Source organism: Sceloporus undulatus, chromosome 1 (genome assembly GCF_019175285.1).
Source record: "Sceloporus undulatus isolate JIND9_A2432 ecotype Alabama chromosome 1, SceUnd_v1.1, whole genome shotgun sequence".
In the NCBI taxonomy this organism is placed as follows: Eukaryota; Metazoa; Chordata; class Lepidosauria; order Squamata; family Phrynosomatidae; genus Sceloporus; species Sceloporus undulatus.
In genome coordinates this window covers 297,863,287-297,883,847 of record NC_056522.1, presented here as the reverse complement: position 1 = coordinate 297,883,847, position 20,561 = coordinate 297,863,287, and the positions used below count along the sequence as shown (strand labels likewise).

Below are 20,561 nucleotides of genomic sequence, written 5' to 3'. Positions count from 1 at the left end.
TCAAAGGTTGCGAGTTCAAGACCAGCAAAAGGGCTCAAGCTTGACTCAGGCTTGCATCCTTCTGAGGTCACTAAAATGAGTACCCAGATTGTTGGGGGCAAATTAGCTTACAGTTGTAAACCACTTAGACACTGCTTAGGTGGTATGAAGTGGTATATGAATGAAGCTTGTTTGTTTTGTTTGTAATATTATGGTAAATCAAGCATGTGCATGACAGTGCAAATTTTTTAATTTATATGCTTCAATCTGTGTAACTAATGTACATTTTACCCTGAATGTACATTAGTCAATTCTGAAGCTGAGTTACAAATGCACTGGTTAACGCTTAGGTTGAATCATACACTGTCCCCAATCTCCTTTCAAAGGCACTGTTTGCCCATGTGTCTTGATCAATAAAAAAAATACAAGGAAACATTAGCCAGATGTACACACATCTGTTGATTTATTCACATTCCTATCTGCATATTTCCATATCAGCAATAATTAGTAGTACGCAACTCAAGAAACATAGCATTTTCCTTTAGTAACAAAATATATGAAAAGAAAGCTTTGTAGAGTTTTATTTTATTTTAATCAACCCTATGAGGACTGGAGCTCACTCTCTTAAGGCACATTCCATCTTTTACTAGTTTGTAATAATAGGCAACCATTATGAAAGATCCTGCAAGTGAAATGTATGCAAGATTCTGAAGATGTATTCATGAAGCATTGAACATTCATTGGGAAGTAGCAGCAAAAGGCAGGATGCAGAAAACAATATAATATCACCTCTGTGGTCTACATTGCACCCATAGGTCATTATGAACACAACTACAGAAATATACATGCAGGCAACATGTTCAGAACAATTCCCATGGTCTAAAAGCCTGCTTGATCCAGGTTCTAACTTACATCTAAATTTTGTGGATGAATACATCTTCAATGTAACTACATTATATTATTTGCACACACATAATGGTAAAAGATGAAACATAATTTCACCATGTTGTAGATTACTCTGCCCCATGTCAATGGCTTGTAAAATGATGACATCTTAGCCCATGCCAAATATTTTCAATAGGCTACTTTACAATCATGATTCTCTCAACAAGCAGAAAACATATTTAAAAGAGTCAGTGGTTTGCCACCTCTTTACATTCCTTGTAGTTTAAAAAAGTTCATAAATGTATTCTAATACATAGACACATGTATAAGTCTAGAAATTTAGGTCAAAAAATTGACCCAAAAAACCTGAGTCGACTTATCCACAGGTCAATGTAAGTAGTGTATTTTAACTTATTTAAAACAAGGAACCATCCCCTGGTGAAAGGCAAGAGTATAATTTGTCCTGAAAGCATCAACCCCCACTACTCTCTCATCCATCCAGCCTTAAGAGTGAGCACAAAGAGTTATGTCAGTTGAAATTTTGAAGTTCTTTGACATTATTTTGCTTTGCTTTATCTTTTAGATCCTTTGATATATGTCCCTAAGTTTTACCCTTAACATATCTACAGGTCATATCAAAATCCATATTTCTGGCCCCCAAACTTGTCCTCGACTTATATATGAGGTCGACTTACAGTCAAGTATATATGGTAGTTTTTGAATTATGACAAGATTCATAGTGGTTTTTGATGCAACAGACAAACAGTGTTAATCTCTGGAAATTTAAAATACAGTACCAGTTTCCTAACCTCAGACACAAAGCCCAACGGGCTAAACAGAAGTGTGGAGGTTAGGTGAGGAAGAACGGCACACAAGCAACATGTTCCTTTTCATTCAGGATTCTCAGGGTCTCAATGTTTTAATGGATGAATTAAAAGGCTATCAAGGAAGAAGCATTTTGGATGCAGTTGCTGGAATGTATTCAACCCTACAGAGAGAAAGGCAGGTAGATTTTTCTCTAGACAAAACTATAAATCTTTACCTTTACCCCTGCAAAACAATACACTGCTCCCTCGGGTTACGAAATTAATTCGTTCCGCGGCCGCTTTCGTAACCCGAAAAGCCTTCGTAAGCCGAATTGCCATAGGCGCTAATGGGGAAAAGCCGCGTTTCGTGCGAAAAAGCGCCGAAAAGCACCAAAAATTTTTTTCGTAACCCGAAAAAACATTCGTAACCCGGAACAATTATTTCCAATGGGATTTTTTCGTATCCCGGAAATTTCGTAACCTGGGTATTTCGTATCCCGAGGTACCACTGTATTGCTAAAAATAGCTACAGTCCCATGGGACTTCAACATTTGGATTAATCAAGTCCTATAGTGTGAGTGGGAAAATTGTTACAGGAACAAAAGCACTGTGGGATTTTCAGGGCAGACTACACAAGTCAAGGATACAGCAGCATTCAGAGACTGGAAGACTTTGTTTCTCTCTACGCCTGCAGGGCAATTAAAAATTCTTTGTAAGTGGTTAATGAAATATTGTTACTTACTGAGAAGGTCCTTTCTGGACAGTAGAGGGATGGTACCTGTAGTTGGCATTGTCTCCTCTGATTTCACAGGCCAAATCTATGCTAATTTGTTACACTCTTCTTCCCAAAATAAAACTGTGCTCTTATTTTCTGGTGAAAATAGAACAAAGCATGTAGTTAGGAGACTGCAGCCCAGAACAGATAAAGAGGTAGTAAAGGAATACCTAGCTACTCCAAAAGAATTTGAGTCTCCAGGGTCGAAAGAGTTGCATTCAAGAATATTAAAGGAATTTGCAGGTGTAGCCTCAGAGCCACTATCAATCTTTGAGAATTCTTGGACGACAGGAGAGGTCCCAACAGATCAAGAGAGAGCAAATGTTGTTCCCATCTTCAACAAAGGCAAAAAGTGGACTTGAGCAACTACTGAGACGTCAGCATGATGTCAATATCAGGAAAGATTCTAGAACAGATTGTTAAACAGTGTGTGTGCACTTAGAAAGGAATGCTGTGATTACTAAGAATGAGCAAGTTTCTTAAAAGCAAATCATACCAAACTAATCTTTTTTGTTCTTTTTTTTTAAACAGAGTTACAAACTTGATAGATTTGAACAATGCTGTAGTCAGATATAGTATATCTTGATTTCAGTAAGAATTTTGTCAAGGTCCCCCATGACATTCTTCCAGGCAAGCTGGTGATCTGAAATTGGTTGACAGACCAAACACTGAGAGTAAACTCCAATGGTTCTTCTTCATATTGGAGATAAGCAGTTAGTGGGGTGCCTCGGACTTCTGTCCTGGGGCTGGTGTTGTTTAATATCTTTATAAATGATGTAGACTATGGGATAGAAGGCACATTATCAAACATGCAGATGGTGGTGGTATAAGGAACAATTTAGGGAGATGGGCATGTTTAGGTTGGATAAGAGAAGACTGAGAGGTGTTTTGATAGCCATCTTTAAATATCTAGAGAGATGTCATGTAGAAGAACTTGTTTTCTGTTGCTCCAGAAACTAGAAGATGAACCAATGGATTCAAATTATAAGAAAAGATATTTCACCTAAACATTAGGAAGAACTATTTTTTTTTACTGTAAGAGCTGTTTGACAGAGGAGTAGATTGCTTTTGAGGGTGGTGTACTCTCCATCTTCACAGATCTGTAAACAGAGGTTGGATGGCCATGGTAAACAGGTCTGATAAAATAACATGGATGTGGCCACTAGGTGGGGCTGTTGTGCAAGTTATTTACAGCTCTAGTGGCAGTTATATGTGTCAACATTCAAACAGTGCATCATTGGAATGTTGATGCAACTGTCCTTCTCAACTGTCACTGAGGGAGAGTGAGTGGGTTGTTACTGGTGTCAGTTATGACAGTTGTTGTTATGTAACTGCCTATCTGTTGTTTGTTGTTATGGTTGTTTGGTTGGCAAAGTGACTTATTTATTAAAAGCCCTCATGAAGAATGAAGGCTTGTTAGTGTCATTATTTCTCAAGCCGGGAGCTCAAGTTCTTTTGCAGTGGTGAAGGAATTTTTCCTTCTTGACTTGAATACCTTTGCAGACATCTCCACAAAATACTTCTCCCTGGCGTCCTGTTGACGTGGTTCAACTCTGCAGGTGGTCGTGGTGGAAAAAGTGCATCTTTCCACGCCCTAACATGGGCATCGTTCAGGAGTGCATTAGTTATGTATTCCTGCATGACAGAGGGTTGGACAAGACAGTCCTTGCAGTCCTTCCATCTCATAAGATTCTATGATCCTATGAACTTCAATCTGTTGTGAGAGACATAGCCCTTCTCTGTTACAAATACCAAGCTCCAGATAAGAAAGAATAATTTTCAAAAAGCCCTCAAGCCCTAACCATAATAGGACTTTAACACAACCATGGCTTAGCCACAGTAAACATCTCTGGAAAAAAGGAGGGACAAAATTGCTTTCCACTGTTGAAAAAAAGAAAAGGACTTTCTTGCAAGTACCAATGTTGCAATTTCTAACAGCAGGGGAGAGTGTCCTGAGCTGCGATGTATCAGAGTGGTTGTCTCAGGTAGGAAATTGCTGATCCCTAAGCTAGCATCTCTGCAAAGGAGGCATTCACAGAAATATATAAAGGTGGACATAGAGGAACAAGTGGCAGTCCTGCAGACCTCCCCACAATGGGACTGCTGTGCTGAATGATGCTGAGGAGGGCATGTTGCTGGTAGAGCAAGCAAGTCATGATGCCTGATGGAATAGTGCAGTGATGGCGAACCTATGGCACGTGTGCCAGAGGTGGCACTCAGAGCCCTCTCAGTGGGCACACATGCTGTCACCCTAGCACAGAGTTTGCCAGAGTTTTTTACTAGAAAGCCAGAGAGATGTGGCACTTTGCAATAAATAAGTGGGGTCTGGGTTGCAGTTTGGGCACTCGGTCTGTAAAAGGTTCACCATAACTGGAGTAGGGGAAGACACAGAGGAATAACCAAAAGTGATACACTATCCAATCCATCTACAGAGCAGTAAAAAAAAACCTTTTGTTCTCTTCAAACTAGCATGGAAAGAAGTGAACAGAGACTTCGAGGTCCTAAACTCCTATCCAGGAGATATACTGTACAACTTATACAGTGTATCAGCCTGATATCCATACTATGACACTGTCTTTCTTTCTCCACCTTGAGGATAGGGTAGAAGGTCAGCAGTGTAACTTCCTGTGATCTGTGAAACATACTGTTCACCTTTGGGACAATGGAAAGGTCTAGACAGGACACTGCTGAATCCTTACACATATGCTCTTGTAGATTGAAACTTTCTCTATCTCCACCACCCTGGATAAGGAAGTGATTGCCACCAGACACAGAACTCTGCACAACTGCAATTGTAGCACTATGCTTCTTAATGTTTCAAAAGATGCCGAGAGGAGTGATCTGGGGACTAAATGTAAGTCCCAAGTTCAGAAATGATAGCTCACATGATGTGAGAAACTTTTTTGTTGTGTGGATGTTGAACTAGTATACTGTATCTCAAAGTGAAAATTTTAGGACAGTCCCCAAGGCAGCTCGAAGGTGCTTGAAGGTGTTTGTCTTAGGCCCTGAGTCAACACCTGAGTACAGGAAAGATCAAACGAGTTTGATGGAATCCAAGGAAACTTCGGTTTCAGTAGTACAATCTGCAGAAGCTATGCCAGGAAAGTTTATACATCCTATTACTGGAATCCTTTTAGGAAAATAGCATGAGATCCACTACCTCAGGGGTATATCCCTAGTTCTCTACCTTTCCCTGCTCAGTCTCCAAGCTTGGAGCTGTAATCTGCCTATGGTAAGTCTGGTTGGAAGATGCTTCCTTAAAACAGAAGTTCTTCATGAAGAGACAGAGGCCATGACTTACAGATGAACAAGTTTTTAACTCTGAGAACCAAGGTCTCTGTGGCCAATATGGGGCAACTAGCAGAACCTGCACTCCCTCCGATCTCAGGTTATGGGATACTCTGGATATTGGTGGGAAGAACTATTCTAAACCACTGGGAAAATCAAATTGTTTATCCTGGACACCTCCAAGGTATGATACTTTGAAAATAAGGTGCTTAACTGTTAGTCTCAGGAAGACCAACAAGCCTACTATAGTGTTCATGTACTTTCCAACCAGGGTCAAGAACGTTTGTGGATATCCTAGCTTACACAAGTCCCTTGAATGCCTCTTGGAAACTGGCTAAAACAGCCCTGTTCTCTCAATCAGGCAGGACCTGGCATTAGAAGAGCCTGTCTCTCCCATAACCAATAAATGTTGCATCTGATTAGCACAGCTTCTCTGCTATTGGAAAATAGCAAATTACAAAAAACAAAAAATCCACCAGTAACAGTGTATCAGAATAAATTTCACAGTGGCAGACCACAAGATCTGAACCTAGCTGAAGTCTTAACAAGCTATTAATTATGAGCAAGGCTACTAGTTGATAAAACAACATCCCCAATTACAAAAAAATATGATATTTTGGTACAAGCCTTTCCAAATGTGCAGCACAACTTCTACTACTCATATTTGTCATGGCTTGTTAATTTAGATCAAGGTCGGGCAACTACCTGAACTGTAAGCAAAGTGCAGGCCCCACAGTTGACACCCAGGCTTTAAAAAAACGGTGAGTATATCCTTCTATACTCTTCTTGAATGACCAGCAATTCTGCCATGTTATTTCCCTCCACCCCAATTTCAGACCCAGGGGAGACCTCTAGAAGTAAACCATTTATGGATTGAAAAAAGCTGCTCCTGGGCCTCAAACCCTGAGGAGAAGGTAAGACCTCTGGGCACAATTGCCTTCATACTTCCTAGAGGATGCAAGGGACAGTCTGAGTAAAAAAAAGAAAAGAAAAATGATGCAAGGCCTCCTGGGGGGATCTGAAATGCAACTCTGACACCACATATAGCTCAAACCAAATTTAAAACAAATTGAAAGTTGATATTTAGTTACTTCTGGTTTTGGCCTGTACGGGGAGTAGAATGGGGGCTGGCCTTTGGCGTTGCCAAAGCTGCCCTCCTCTAGACTTAGAGATAACCATTTTAAAGATGGACTGAGACATCTGTTACTTAACATGAAATGATAAAAGTGGAATTAAATGTTGAACGTGTTTACATCCCATGGTGATGATTTCTGTATTTGGCAGACAAGCCAATAAAGTACTGCCTTCCTTTCTTTCCTAATCAGGAGTGAAAGAAATAACAAGGCAATACTCAACTTACAAGTTCTTTTGTTGAGAAATATTAAAAATGACATAACTCAGGAACTTGCAGCCAATGTGTTAAATATAACAAGAAATAGTTTCCAAACACAAAACTGCATGAGAACACAGAATATACTGTGGATAGCAAAAGTTGCCTAATAAGATTTAAGTGGAGAAAAGCTGTGCTTCTCTGTGACAGAAAACTGATCATCAAGAGACAGCCTTCTTTACTTGAGTATTTCTGCTTTTGTGCCATGTACAAAAGTAATGTGTGGTTTCGCTTGGATTGATTTCCCCCCCTATAAATTATGCAATATGGATTAGGTATTACTCTTGTGTTCTTTAAAAGAAAAAAACCTAATGATAAGATATCTTAAAAGCCAATAAACTTAACAGGGATTTCCTCCATACACAACAACTGTCCTGCTTTGTCAGTCAATACTTCTCAAATAATACCTGTCGTAATGTAACAAACCCATAAAACAGAAGTATTATAGTCATAGATTACCTGCCTTATTTTTTTACTGATGAGTGAAAGAACTTTTAATGATTTGGCTCACGTAGCAGAGTAACTTAAATTTATTAATTCTGGACAGATGCTCAACACAGTTCAAAAGTGTAAGCCTTAAATCTTTTCATTATATTCCACAATATTGTATTACACAATCACCATTCTTTTGATCCTAATGACAACATTTCTCAAGTTAGCTTTACTAAGCAAAGAGCCCATATCATAATATTGAAAGAATATAACCTGGCTCTTCTTCATTTTAGTATTCCCACCAAAAGGGGAAGGGGAGAACCCAACCTACACACGTTTCAAAAAACACTAAACTCACAGCAAATGCAGACTGGTAAAGAGCTTGAGGGTATGCATTCATGTCCCAGAATATTTTTTTTTTAATCAAAGGTATTTACTATGGATTGACTCTCCCCTGTTTGAAATGCTTGCTATCAGATTTTATTTTTATTTATTTATTTATTTATTTATTTATTTATTTATTTTAGCCTTTGGAATACTTGTACACTCGTCCCTCCACATTCACTGGGGTTAGGGGCACAGAACCCCTGTGAATGTGGAAAAATCGCAAATAACAAAACCACAATGATTTTACACGAGAAAACACCTCTCTAGGAATCTCTAGGTCCTCCAGTGCAAGTCTGGAGTCAACATCTGCCAGACACTGGTCATAGAATTGCACTGGAGGAGCTACAAATGTCGAGTGGAGTGTTCTCTTTAGCAGTCTCTAGGTCCTTCAGTGTGACTTTTGGTTAAAGATAACCACAGAGTTGCGCTGGAGGACCTAGATATTCCTAGAGATAAAGTATTAATAAAATCCATGAATAATCAAAGCTGCAAATGTAGAGGGACAAATGTATCTGGATAAACATACAGAATAACTATCTTGGAGATGGGACTCAAGTCTAAACACAAAATTCATTTATATTTCATATTATACCTTATACACATACCCTGAAGGTAATTTTATACAATATTTTTTAAAAATTTACACATGAAATAAAATTTGTGTACATTGAATCATAGGAAAACAAAGGTGTCACTATGGGCTGGAACAGATAACCCAAAAAGCCTGCTTCCATGCATTATCAGCATACAGCATTTAAACACCGGATGTCCCAATGATGCCAGAAAACTGGCTTGAAGCTGCCCAGCAGTGGGTGGCTTCATGACACTCTGGCGGTGCGGCATTTACAAGTCAAATGGCACCAGAGCATCATGAAACTGCCATGGGGCCGCAGCAGGGCCGACAAAGCTGGCTTTTCCCCAGCGAGAAAAGGAACGGCTCTTACCCGCTCTTTTTTTGGCCAGGTTCAAGGCGGATTGGGGCCACAGAATGTGTTTGCCGTGGTCTCAATCTATCTTCAGAAGGGGCGGCTTCAAGCTGCCACCCCCTTTCAGGTCTATCTGTCCCAGCCACCCATGAGTACAGTATTTTGGATTTCAGAATTCTGGAGAAAGGGAGACTCAACCTTTAATGCAATTCTACACCACTTATCTAGGAATAAGTTGCATGAATACACTAATTCTTAACAACCAAATAGGTACACATATCATTACAATGCCAGTAAATAATTCAACTGAAACAAATCATGGAACAATAGGATACTGCCACACAGATTCACAACCAGAAGAGGACAACTAGGAACTATGAAAGTGCTACAATGTGAAGGGCTCCTTTTCAGAATTCCAGAAATTGCATTCCCTCATTTTACTCAGTCAACAATCAGTCAGCATTCCATGGTGAACATGCTCAGTTCTTTCTATATCTTGAGGTTTCCACCAGAAAGCCAATAGCATGTGGTGTGTATTGGGGGTGGGCAATTTTTAAACTGTGAAATCATCACAGGCATTTTCACCTTCCCTTTCCACAATGCCATTGTCCCAGACTAGCTCTACAGCTTCCTTCCACTGCAGAAGATCCTGCGCTGTCTAGTTGTTCTATGATATTTACCGTAGTTCTTAGTTACTTTATAGTAGTTACTTTATACTGTGGAACTGTGTTCACCCTTTCACTTACCCACAATCCATGGCTGCCTCCTTCCTTACTTTTTCCGCAGTAAGGGAAGAGGAAAGTGGTGCCACTGCCTGTCTCCTCTGTCTTTCCTTGCCCCCTCAATAATAATAATACTTATTTATTTATACACTGCTGTTCAGCCAAGGCTAACAGAGCGGCTTACAATTTGTTAATTAGACATTTCCCTGCCCTCAGGCTTACAATCTAAAAAAGACAAGACACATAAGGAGAAGGGAATGGCAGTGGGGAAGGGGGAAAGTCCAGAAAACCACTCTAATTTACACCAGGTGACAGACCAGATCCTGAAACATTTCCCCCCATCTTGCCTCTACATCCCTCTCTTAAGGCTTAAGTATTTTCAGAATTCCCCCCCCCCTGCCATCTTTAGTCCCTGTATGGCTCTCACCACCCCCACTCTCCATCCCTGGCTGCTTATTCCTCTAATTCCATCTGAATTAGAGACAACACAGTATATATGCTTATCTTGTGCTGAGAACGGGATATTTTATACTTACATTTTATTTTTTAACCCATTTTCTCTTTCTCTCTCACTCTGAGACAGAAACAGAGTCCAACAGAAGAGGGGGAGAGAAGGTGAGAGTGTCTCTCAACCTCACTGTCCATCCAAGATTTAAAGCCATGACTGCTGGAGACTATCTTCCTCCCTGGCTCCCTTTTCCTATTCTGGTTTTAATAGGGTGATCATCACCTGCCTTTGAATTTCATTGTGTTGCTCTCTTCAGAGAAGAATATGGAGAGTTTCTCAGTCTCTGACAAAATGCAGCCTGGAACAAAGCAGGTATCCAGGATTTGTGGATTCAAACATGCCAAGCCAGCCAGGACATTTTTTAGAAACCCCAATCTGTGATTGTCCCAGTTTCCCAGCACATACGGCAAGCCTACACGTGCAAGAACAAAAGAAGGAAAAACTGCTGCTCCCATGGTGATCAGATATAAAGGAAGTAGTGACTGAGTAGCTGGCTGGCTGATCAGCCTGCCTTCTTGCTTTCTTTCCTGGCAGGGCTTGGGCTAGCTTTCGTCCATTCTTGCCACTCGGTCACAAGTTGAGGAGGATGGGGGGATGGGGTGAATGTCTGACAGTGAAAACACAGCAGAAAGGGGTCCAATAGAAAAGCCCCTGTAAAATTTGGAACAGTTGAGAGAGGAGCAGCCTTAAAATCAAGAGAGGGTTTGTCATCCCTGCAGCAATAAATCCCCCAGGCTCTCCTTTCTTATCCCATTTACTCAGAAGTGCTTTTCATTAAATTATTATTATTTATTTATAAAGTGCTGTAAATTTGCACAGCACTGTACATAGAATGGTTAAAATCCATAAGAATAATAAAACCTGCCAGTGGCGTACAGTCTAAAAAATAACAAATGCATATAACAGTAGATAGTAATACTAGCTAGAATAAAATAAACAAACAACAGGTTAAAAACATCAAATAACAGACATCAGGTCAAATATCAGATGTCAAATAAAAACAGTCACACACTACCTGGAAACGCTTCCCTGAACAATATACAGTAGTCTTTAACTCAGTTTTAAAACTGGTTAGAGAATTGATGAGCCACGCTTGTGGGGGAAGAAGGTTCCAGGAGTGAGGGGCAGCAAGTGAGAAAGGACAAATCCGGGATGGGGCAGTGAAAATCCTAGGCTGGGACAGGAGACCTTGAACGAGTAGGAATGTAAGGCGAGATAAATTCAGGTAGATAAGGAGGGACCAGCCCGTGCAGGTCTTTAAATGTCAACAACAAAAGCTTATACTGAATGCAGAAGGGGAAGGGGACCCAATGGAGGGGAGATAATAAAGGAGAAACATGGTCAAAGCAGCGAGTGGATGTAATAATATGTGCAGCTGAATGCTGGACAAAAATTAAAGAACAAAGGTGAGAGAGAGGAAGCCCTGTCAGAAGACGATTACAATAATCTAGTCGCGAGATCACTAGGGCATGGACCAGAGTCTTGGCAACAGAGGCTGAAAGAAATGGATGGATTTTAGCAATGTTGTAAAGAAAGAATCTACAAGCCTTGGCTGTGGCCTGAATCTGGGGGATAAACGACAGAGAAGAATCAAAGATGAAACCAAGACTGTTGGCTTCCTGGATCTGTCGAATGGAGATGTCGTCAACAGAGACAGAAAAGGAGTATTGAAGGGAGGACTTAGGTGGAAAGACAAGAAGCTCCGTCTTGGACATGTTGAGCTTCAAGAGTCGATGATGCATCCACTGAGAGATAGCAGCCAGACAAGATGAAACTTGCTGTTCAATTCCTGGCAAAAAGTCAGGAGTAGAAGGATACAGTTGAGTGTCATCGGCATACAGATAATAGGAAAAATGCAAACATGTACAGGCATACAGACACCTTGTCCAGAAGGTATTCATTATGTTCATACAGACCACAGTGCAAGTATACACACAATCTACATCTTTGATTCCCCACGATATAAGTTAGTTTTGGTGTACCATCAACACTCTCTACAGATGGACTGGGATCTGATCTCACAAAGCATACAGGTCTTCTCAAGGAAAATAATTCAGTGCAGTACAAACAGGTAGTGCTGGACTTGGCAATATAGCCTTCAAAATCTCAAGCACACTGACTGGCCTTAGGTTAGTCATCTGAGCCTAACATTATTTTTTAACTACTGGTTTGGGTCCCACTATTGCATCACACTCTGACTATGGTGGGTTACCACAGCAATATTATCACTACACAAATGTAAAGTTAAAAATTAAGATGTAGGTACCTAAAAATACGTGTGGAACAAAGGTGGTTCACGGATCTGAAAAGGTTGAAGGTTGTTCCAATCTGCTAAACAGCAATGCTTTTGAGAATATATGCTAGCTTCATTTATGCAATCCTTAGCTTTATAGTGGAAAGACAGGACAAAACTACTGGAATAAATAAATAATTGTGAAAAGATTAAGGCCACACTGGTATGCTGTTCAGGGAAAACAAACACCGATTATGTTATTTCAAGCTTTTTTTTTTTTAAGGCAAAGCAGGGTAAAGAAACGACTTATCTCCAGGCACATATAAAGCTTGACTGCTGCAGTATTTTTAAATTTTTTTGTTTTGTTTTGACTGACAGACAGACTTAATTAGATCTTAATGCAATGTGCCAACAGTCTTCAGCAAGGCAGTGTATTTTTTCTCAAGGAGAATAAAAAGGCAAAAAAAATATGACAGTCATGTTTATTTTATTAACTTACTTTAGGGTCTGCACACTTGAACTTTAACCTCTTCACCATCTCTAGCATGGCCACCTTCAGGTCAACAGGTTCTTTGTTCTGAAAGACAAAGAGGTTAAAGGTCACTCCTGCAAATACAAGGAGGATTTCCATAAGATAACTTGAGGGAGGTGGAGGAGAATAGCTATCTTTCAGCACTTTCTATTAGCCAAGTTGCTATGAGCCCCTGAATACATTCACTCATTCTTTTGGGACTGAGGTTAAGCAAGCAACGGGCTCAACCAAGAAGAAAAGATATATCTGCCAAGAGCACTGGGAAAACTACTGGAATGAAAATTAAATGCTATTGCAGAGGCCAAGTCATTCATTGCCTGTGTCACGTGGCTCAGCTTCAAGCAGGCTCAAATCCTGCTAGATGCTCAGCATTCTTCAACCTCCTCGAGCCAAGAGTTCAATGGTTGTCAAGAGGGGACTCAGTACCTTTCAGCACCTTCCAGCATAATGGCCTTATGTAGAATATGCCTGCAATGGTGACCTACTTCCATGTTTCATTTATTTGCTGTAATTGGTATTAGCTGCCCGATAATTTAATCCTGCACTTTTTTGGTTCCATTTGTACAATGGAGCAGACGGAAAGAACTAATTAAGGAAGTAATCAAGAGTTCACACTTCAAGAAAGATGCAAAGCAGTAGGCACTTGTGGAGTCCTAGGAATATTTGTTTCTTTTGCTTGAACTAGCCTCTCTCCAGAATTAATTTGCAGTTCATACTTAAAGGGAGAGGGAGACCTCAACAGTGAAAAGAGTATCTGAAGTGAGGAATACTTGAAACAGCATTTTTGTCTTCTTCTCTTGTTTTCCTTGGAAAGATCTGTGATCTTGAACATTTTTTTCTTTCACTGACTGAAGAGTGATTCAGTACTTCAGTCACAATATTTGCCAATGAAACAATATTTATGAGGTCCAGAAATACCTCTTGGAAGATATTCTGGACTATACATAGTGTTAGGGCATGTTTGTGAATTGTTCTGGTGCTGCTGAGAGACAGCCATCACTACTGAATTCTGTTCACAGACTAATCCCACTATTTCACAGCAACCATTTCATTAAGGCTGAATAGCCACTGAAGACAATGATCAACTACTTATATACTCGCAGCAGGCTGGATTATTTCCAGGAAACACTTGGCACTTTCAAGACCACATAATGAGTTAGCTCTGATCTTTCCACTTTCTATTGTTACACCCAATTTGTTTATACTTCCTCAGCATTCTCAAATAAAAATTAAGGTAATACCTTCCATATCACCATCCCAACCAAGGTACTTTCAGGCTTTTATGTATTATAGGTTGAGTCTCCCTCATTCAAAATGTTTGGGACCAGAAGTGTTTTGGATTTCGGAGTTTATCAGATTTTGGAATATTTTCATACACATAATGGAATATCCTGGAGAAGGCACCTAAGTACTGTATAAACATGAAATTCCTTTAAGTTGCATATATACCTTATAAACATTGCCTGAAAGTAATTTTATACACATAACAACAACAATTTTAATAATGTTGTTCCTGAAACAAGGTCTGTGTACAACTAACCATCAGAAAGCAAATCTGAACTATCTCTACCCCTCATGTGAATGATTTCGGAATGTATTGGATTTCGGAAATCCAGATAAGGAAGACTGAACCTATAGTAATTTCTACTTCTTTGTGTTTATATGGTGATATTAAAATGTTCTCTTATATCTAGCCAATGAAACTAAGGTTCATAAAAACAGAATGCATCAAGGTGGGGAAATCACTAATGTCACATAATTCCTCGGCCAAAAGTCAGGACCTTAATGAGAAAAATCGCTAATAATACATTACAAACTAAAACTAAGGCTCAAAACACACGGGCCAAATAAAGTGGCTTTTGACCACTTTGGGAGCATGGTGTTTATATTACGCATGCCCCCAAAGCAGCTGGAAGCCACTCCGAGGCCATACTAAGGGGGTAAAAGCTAGACCATTAAGAAGCAGAAATAATCCAGCTCCTGGCGGTGCTGGTTTGGGACTGCAGTGGCAGCCTGCTTTGGAAACAGGCATTACAGTTGCCTCAGTCCCAGTGTGATCGCGGCCAGAGGCTGCTTCTACAGGGCCATCGACTTTTTCCCTAATCGAATGTATTAAATGAGAGTTGGCCTAGTGTAGAATCTGAAGGAGTTCTTCTGAAGCTATCTGATGTGATAGGTGGGCACTTCCCTCCCTCTTGTGCCAAGGGGTAGTACCATATTTATGCCATATTATTACAGTTATTTTATCTACATAGTTTCCAAGAAACTGCACCTTCTGTAGAGTAGAGCAGCATTGGTCTAAAGGGAGCTGGGAGGTCCTTGCTTCAAATATTACCTCAGGCTTAGATAAGTTGGCCTTTGACAGGTTACTATCAGGTTTAGATTCTCTTTGTCTCTCATGTAGGATAATATTGGCCTTCCTTACACAACTACTGCAAGGACTAGGAATAATATCTGTGAAACACTTTGAATACTTTCCTCTTCCACTCTACTGGATAACAACAGAGAATTGTACTGAAAAAGAGGGACTGGCCCAAGTCCTGCTCAATTTATGTTCAAGGATGCACTGAACAAAGAGAAAATCACCTGAAATACAAACAGACAAACAGATGGAGAGCCAGCAGGGTTTGAGTGTTGGATTATGACTCTGGAGACCAGGATTCAATTTCTAGCTCGGCCATGAAACCCACCAGTTGACCTTGGGCAAATCACATACTGTACTCTCAGCCTCAGGGGAAAGCAATGACAAACTTCCTCTGAACAAATCTTGCCAATAAAGGTCCATGATAGGTTTGTCTTAGGGTCACCATAAGTTGGAAATTACTTGAAGGCACAAAACAACAACAACAGATGGGTAAACATGCAAAAGCATAAAATATAAAAGAAGAGAAGTGTTTGTGTTTTCCTTTGGCCAAATACAAAGTCTCAAATGCACATGGTCCCTGGATCTGCACTGCTAAATGTTATGTTGTTCTCTTAACTCCAAATGGGCCTTCTTGAGTTTGGTCAAGGCATTGGCATTCCCCACTCCCAAGATTGGGACAAATGAAATTCCTCTCAAGTGGGAGTTATATAGCCTGATATGGTTAACTTTCTGAAAGTTTTGAGATGATATTCACAGGCTTGGAAGATGTGTACATCCCCTCTCCTCCCTGAGATTGCACAAGGAGAAATATTCAAGTTGGCAGGGAGGGAGCTTCTTACCAGCATTATGACTGCCACAATCACCTTAGCTGCATATTTGTTCATCTTTAGGATTAAGACCTCTTTACTAAGTAACTCAAACAGAGTATAATTAAGCTATAAAACTTCTAAATCTAGACTAGTGATCCCCAAACTCTGGCCTGCCAACAGTCTCAGACTTTGGCTCCCAGAATCCCAGACTATTGGCCAAGATGGTTCAGGTTTCTGGGAGCTGAAATCCAAAACACTTGGAAGACCAGAGTTTGGGAATCACTGATGTAGACTATAAAGCAAGTTAGTACTTACGTAACAAATGTATATAGACAGATGAGAAGCCTTATTACTAAAAACTCCTTGTCAGTCTTCCACAAACACAGCTAACTAAAGGACAAACTGAATGCATTGAAATATGAAATACAAGTTAATAGGAACATCAATTTACAAGAGGAAAAAGCTGCTTAAGATGGGCTTGGGCGCGCGCACACACACACACACACACACACACACTCTCTCTCAATCTATGATTTGCCTACCTCTGGGTCTGTTTACATAGTAAGGGAACAAATCAAAGATTTCACTGATCATGGAGGGAAGAGGAGACTCTTGCCCAGTCACCTGAAAAGTAAATGGTCATGTAAATGTACAACAGACATATCCAGACTGGAAGGTTTGTATGCCAGCAGCTTTTCCTTGCATCTGCAAATATGAGAAACCTTGTCTAAATAATATGCACAACTGGCTTCCAGCCAGATTTGTGAACTTGTGCTCCATTTCCAGATCATGATAGTCTGGAGCTTGTTGCAAATGGTACTCAGACAAAATGTTCCAAATATACTTCCAGACTTCTGGAATACTGCCCATATTATCTTAATGTTGCATAAAAGTACATTTTAGGAGGCATAGTAAAGAAATACAAGTTAGGTGGTAAAATTAATGGAATCATTTCAGACTCCAAGGAAAAAGTCACATTTCTGAATAAGAAAGAGTCATGAGGCACTTTAAAACATTAGCATGTGTCTAAATCCCAGATCCAGGAACAAGCCTCCCACAAAGACTCTGCCTGATTAGGATTCAGTTTCAGCTTACTGGCGCTCACCCAGCTCACCATTGCCTTTAGGCATCTAGCCCTTTTTGCAGTCAGATGGAATGGGCAAACAGAACTGAGTGTCATCTGCAGTCTAGAGAAAATGTACTCCACAACATCAGATGGCACATCTTGATGGCGTTATATCGATGTTGACTAGCATAGGGGACTGGATGGTGTCTTGTGGATCCTAAAGCACAACCTATGAAGCTGAAAAATCCCCAGATTTTGAAAATACTGCAATAAATAAATAAGTTTCAAAATGCTAGTCTCTGGCAGCAATCCAGTCAACAACTGTAGCAATCTCTTACTACAAATCCATTGACCTATTCCAAGAGGATTCCTTGTTGTTAACTGCCATCAAGTCGACTTCAACTCAAGGAGGCCCCCAAGTTACCCTGTCATCAACAGCCCAGTCAGGTCTTGCAGAATCAGGAATGATGGTTCCTTGATTGAGTCTATCCATCTGTACTGCGGTCTTCCTTCTTTCCTACCGCGTTCTACCTTATTGTCTTTTCCAGTGAGTCAGGTGTTCTCACAATATGGCCAAAGTATGACAGTTTCAGTTTAGTCATTTTCTTCTTCTAGGGAAAGTTCATTTGCTCTAGGACCCATTATTTGTCTTTTTAGCAGTTCACAGTATCCGTAGAACTCCAACACTACCTTTCAAATGAGTTAATTTTCTTCCTAACAGCTTTCTTCACTGCCCAGCTTTTACAACCATGCATAGAAACTGGAAATATGATGGCATGGGCAATCCTAACTTTAGTATTCCAGGAGGATAGCATAGTTAATAGTATTGAAAGTCCTCAAGAGGCAAAGGAGTATCTACAAAATAGCATTCCCCTATCTTTCTCCCAAAGAAAGACATGTATCTGAGTGATCATGGTAGATCATTTCTGTAAATCCAGAAAGAAAATGACCTAAGATTTGAGTTCAACCAGTTCTGAGCATCAAAAGTACCACTCCTATCAAGATTCATCACTCTGAATAACCTGTTTTCACATACACAAATTCTGAATAAATAAACTGGGTAGAATGAAATATTTCAAACAAGCAACATTAATAATACTGAAACAGGCAACTATAAAAACAAAGAAACAAATCTTTATAAGATTCTATTCCTTTAGCATGGTAAAGAAACTAAAAATGTACAGAAAGCCCCACTCATGCATCAAGAACAAATATGACAACAACATACAATTAAAAAGAGCCTGTTTCTCAGTGGAAACTACAACTCAGCAGAACACGCTTTCCCCAATATAGACTGACAAGCAGAGAATTTAACACTATCACTAAAACAACTTCCACAACTCTGCATATAGCTATGTTTTCTAGGAATCACTCAAAATCTGTCAAAAGCTTGAGAGAAAACCTAAAATTAAACCGATCAGCTGTGCCTTAGTTTGCAGGAAATGTAGAACCATGAAAGCAAACTACAGCAATACTGGCCTTTGTTTTCTCCCAGTACACTAAGGTAGGATGGCTGGCAATATGTTTGCTGCCTGCACAAAGAAAACCCAAAGACAGAGAAGACCAGGCCAAGAAACTGCAGCATCATTACTTACTACACTGCTTCCACACAAATGAAATCCTATTATCAACATTCACCAACCTGCTGCCCTCCAGATCAGATCTTTTGTACTACCATTCTTAGGATTCCTGACCATTAGCCATGGTAGCAGACTGATTGATAGCATTAAGTTAAAGAAGGCTATCCAATGGAACCAATCCTGTGCCTTTTTATTCAGCAAATATGCAGAACCGATTAGTGATCTACAGGCCAAATCACATTTCTGAGGCTATCTTTATCCATCATACTCCCCACACAACAATAGTCATCCATTTCAATCATGGCTAACGCTATATATCCTGTCTTTGATACAATCAGATTGTTCAAGTCATCATACAATGACCTATATCATTCTCCTTCTCAATAAACTGTGAGTCTCCAGACATTATAGAGAACTTCTCATTTACCAGCTATGTACACTTAATAAGATTATGTGTGTATTCAAGATGTTCTCGACTTACATTGAGATTTGTTCAGAGAGAGATTGCCTTTGTCTTCCTCTGAGGCTGAGACTTGCCAAGGTCACCCAGTGGGTTTCCATCGCCGAGCAGGGATTCAAGCCCTGGTCTTCAAAGTCATAGTCCAACACTCAAACCACTACACCAACTTTACAAATTAAACCACAAAAGCTATTAGGCCACAGACTTTTTACAGTCTTGCTTATGGGTTAGTTATTTGTGGAACAGTATGACCAATGAGAAAGGGGAAAAAATACATTTTCCAGATTACAAAAGCTTTAAGCCCATGTTGGATCCTTATACCAGACCAGGTTTGACTCAAGTCACAAGAGCCTTGCAGAAAGATGGGCCTTAAAAATTTCTACCAACATGCAAAAATTACTTATTTATAAAGCAATTAAATCCTAAGCTAGTATTTTTTTTACAAGAAACACATACAACAGGGATAGAACCTATATTTATGCAATCAGTATTTCAGTATACAGAGAAAGGTGCAAACCGTACTAGAGTGGTTGCTATTTGATAAAGCCTGTGTTTTTTTTTTTGAGTGAGACAGTGGAAAGAGACCTGGCAGGCAGATTTCTCATACAGTATTGCTAAAGTTTCTGGCACTCAAAGCAATCATGCTGGACATTTTCTACTCCTCAAATACTGCTAAGCTAAATTTATGCGATTATTTTTACAAACTTTAACAGAAGCAGCAACAGGAGAAATTATAATTAGAGGAGACACAAATACAATAATTTAGATTGATCTTATCATCCAAAGAGGAAGAACTGAAACAGATCTCTGCTTTTGGAATTGACAAAAGAAACTAATTTGGTGGATCCATGAAGAACCATGCAACCATGCAGATACTTTTTTCTCCAATATTCATCATACTTATTCTGAAGTGGACTATTTCTTTGCATCTAAATCACTGTTTAAAGATATTTGTTGTTGTTGTTGTTGTATGCCTTCAAGTCTATTCTGACTTGTGGCAACCCTAAGGCAAAACTATCATAGGGTCTTCTTGGCAAGTTTCTTCAGAGGGGGTTTGCCCCTGCCATCCTCTGAGGCTGAAAGAGTGTGACTTGCCCAAAATCATCCAGTGGGTTTCTAAGATATACTAAGAGATAACAATATACCAGATGTAATAACTGAACCAATCACTCTCCCCCTTGTTTTGATTTGGACCAGAAATACACAAAACAAAAAACTGGAGGATTACTCTACCTCTTTTAACTGATGAACTGTTCAAAATGTTCATCATTCACACACCCCAAACTCTTCTATTTAGAAAACAACACCTCTATTACCTCTGAAGCTTTTTTATGCAATACATTAAAATCAATTTTTCATAGAGGGGGGCAAACTTCAAAGAGAGAGAGAGAGAGAGAGAAACCCAGTTGTCTCATGCT

The 20,561-nt window shown here is 39.8% G+C and overlaps 1 protein-coding gene across 6 annotated transcripts in view; it reads right to left on the bottom strand.

The window, feature by feature from the left end:
• TRIM44 (tripartite motif containing 44) overlaps positions 1-20,561 on the bottom strand; it is a 197,973-nt gene that overhangs the window by 168,800 nt on the left and 8,612 nt on the right. For 5 of the 6 annotated variants that reach the window (XR_006105016.1, XR_006105019.1, XM_042479216.1 and 2 more), the window contains exon 2: positions 12,831-12,908. The exons of the other annotated variant lie outside the window; for it this stretch is intronic. Coding sequence is in view for 3 of the 5 variants with exons in the window: in XM_042479216.1 (XP_042335150.1) it covers positions 12,831-12,908 (78 nt within the window). In the remaining 2 variants the exon portion in view is untranslated. The remainder of the gene's footprint in view (positions 1-12,830; positions 12,909-20,561) is intronic. 6 annotated transcript variants of the gene reach the window in all.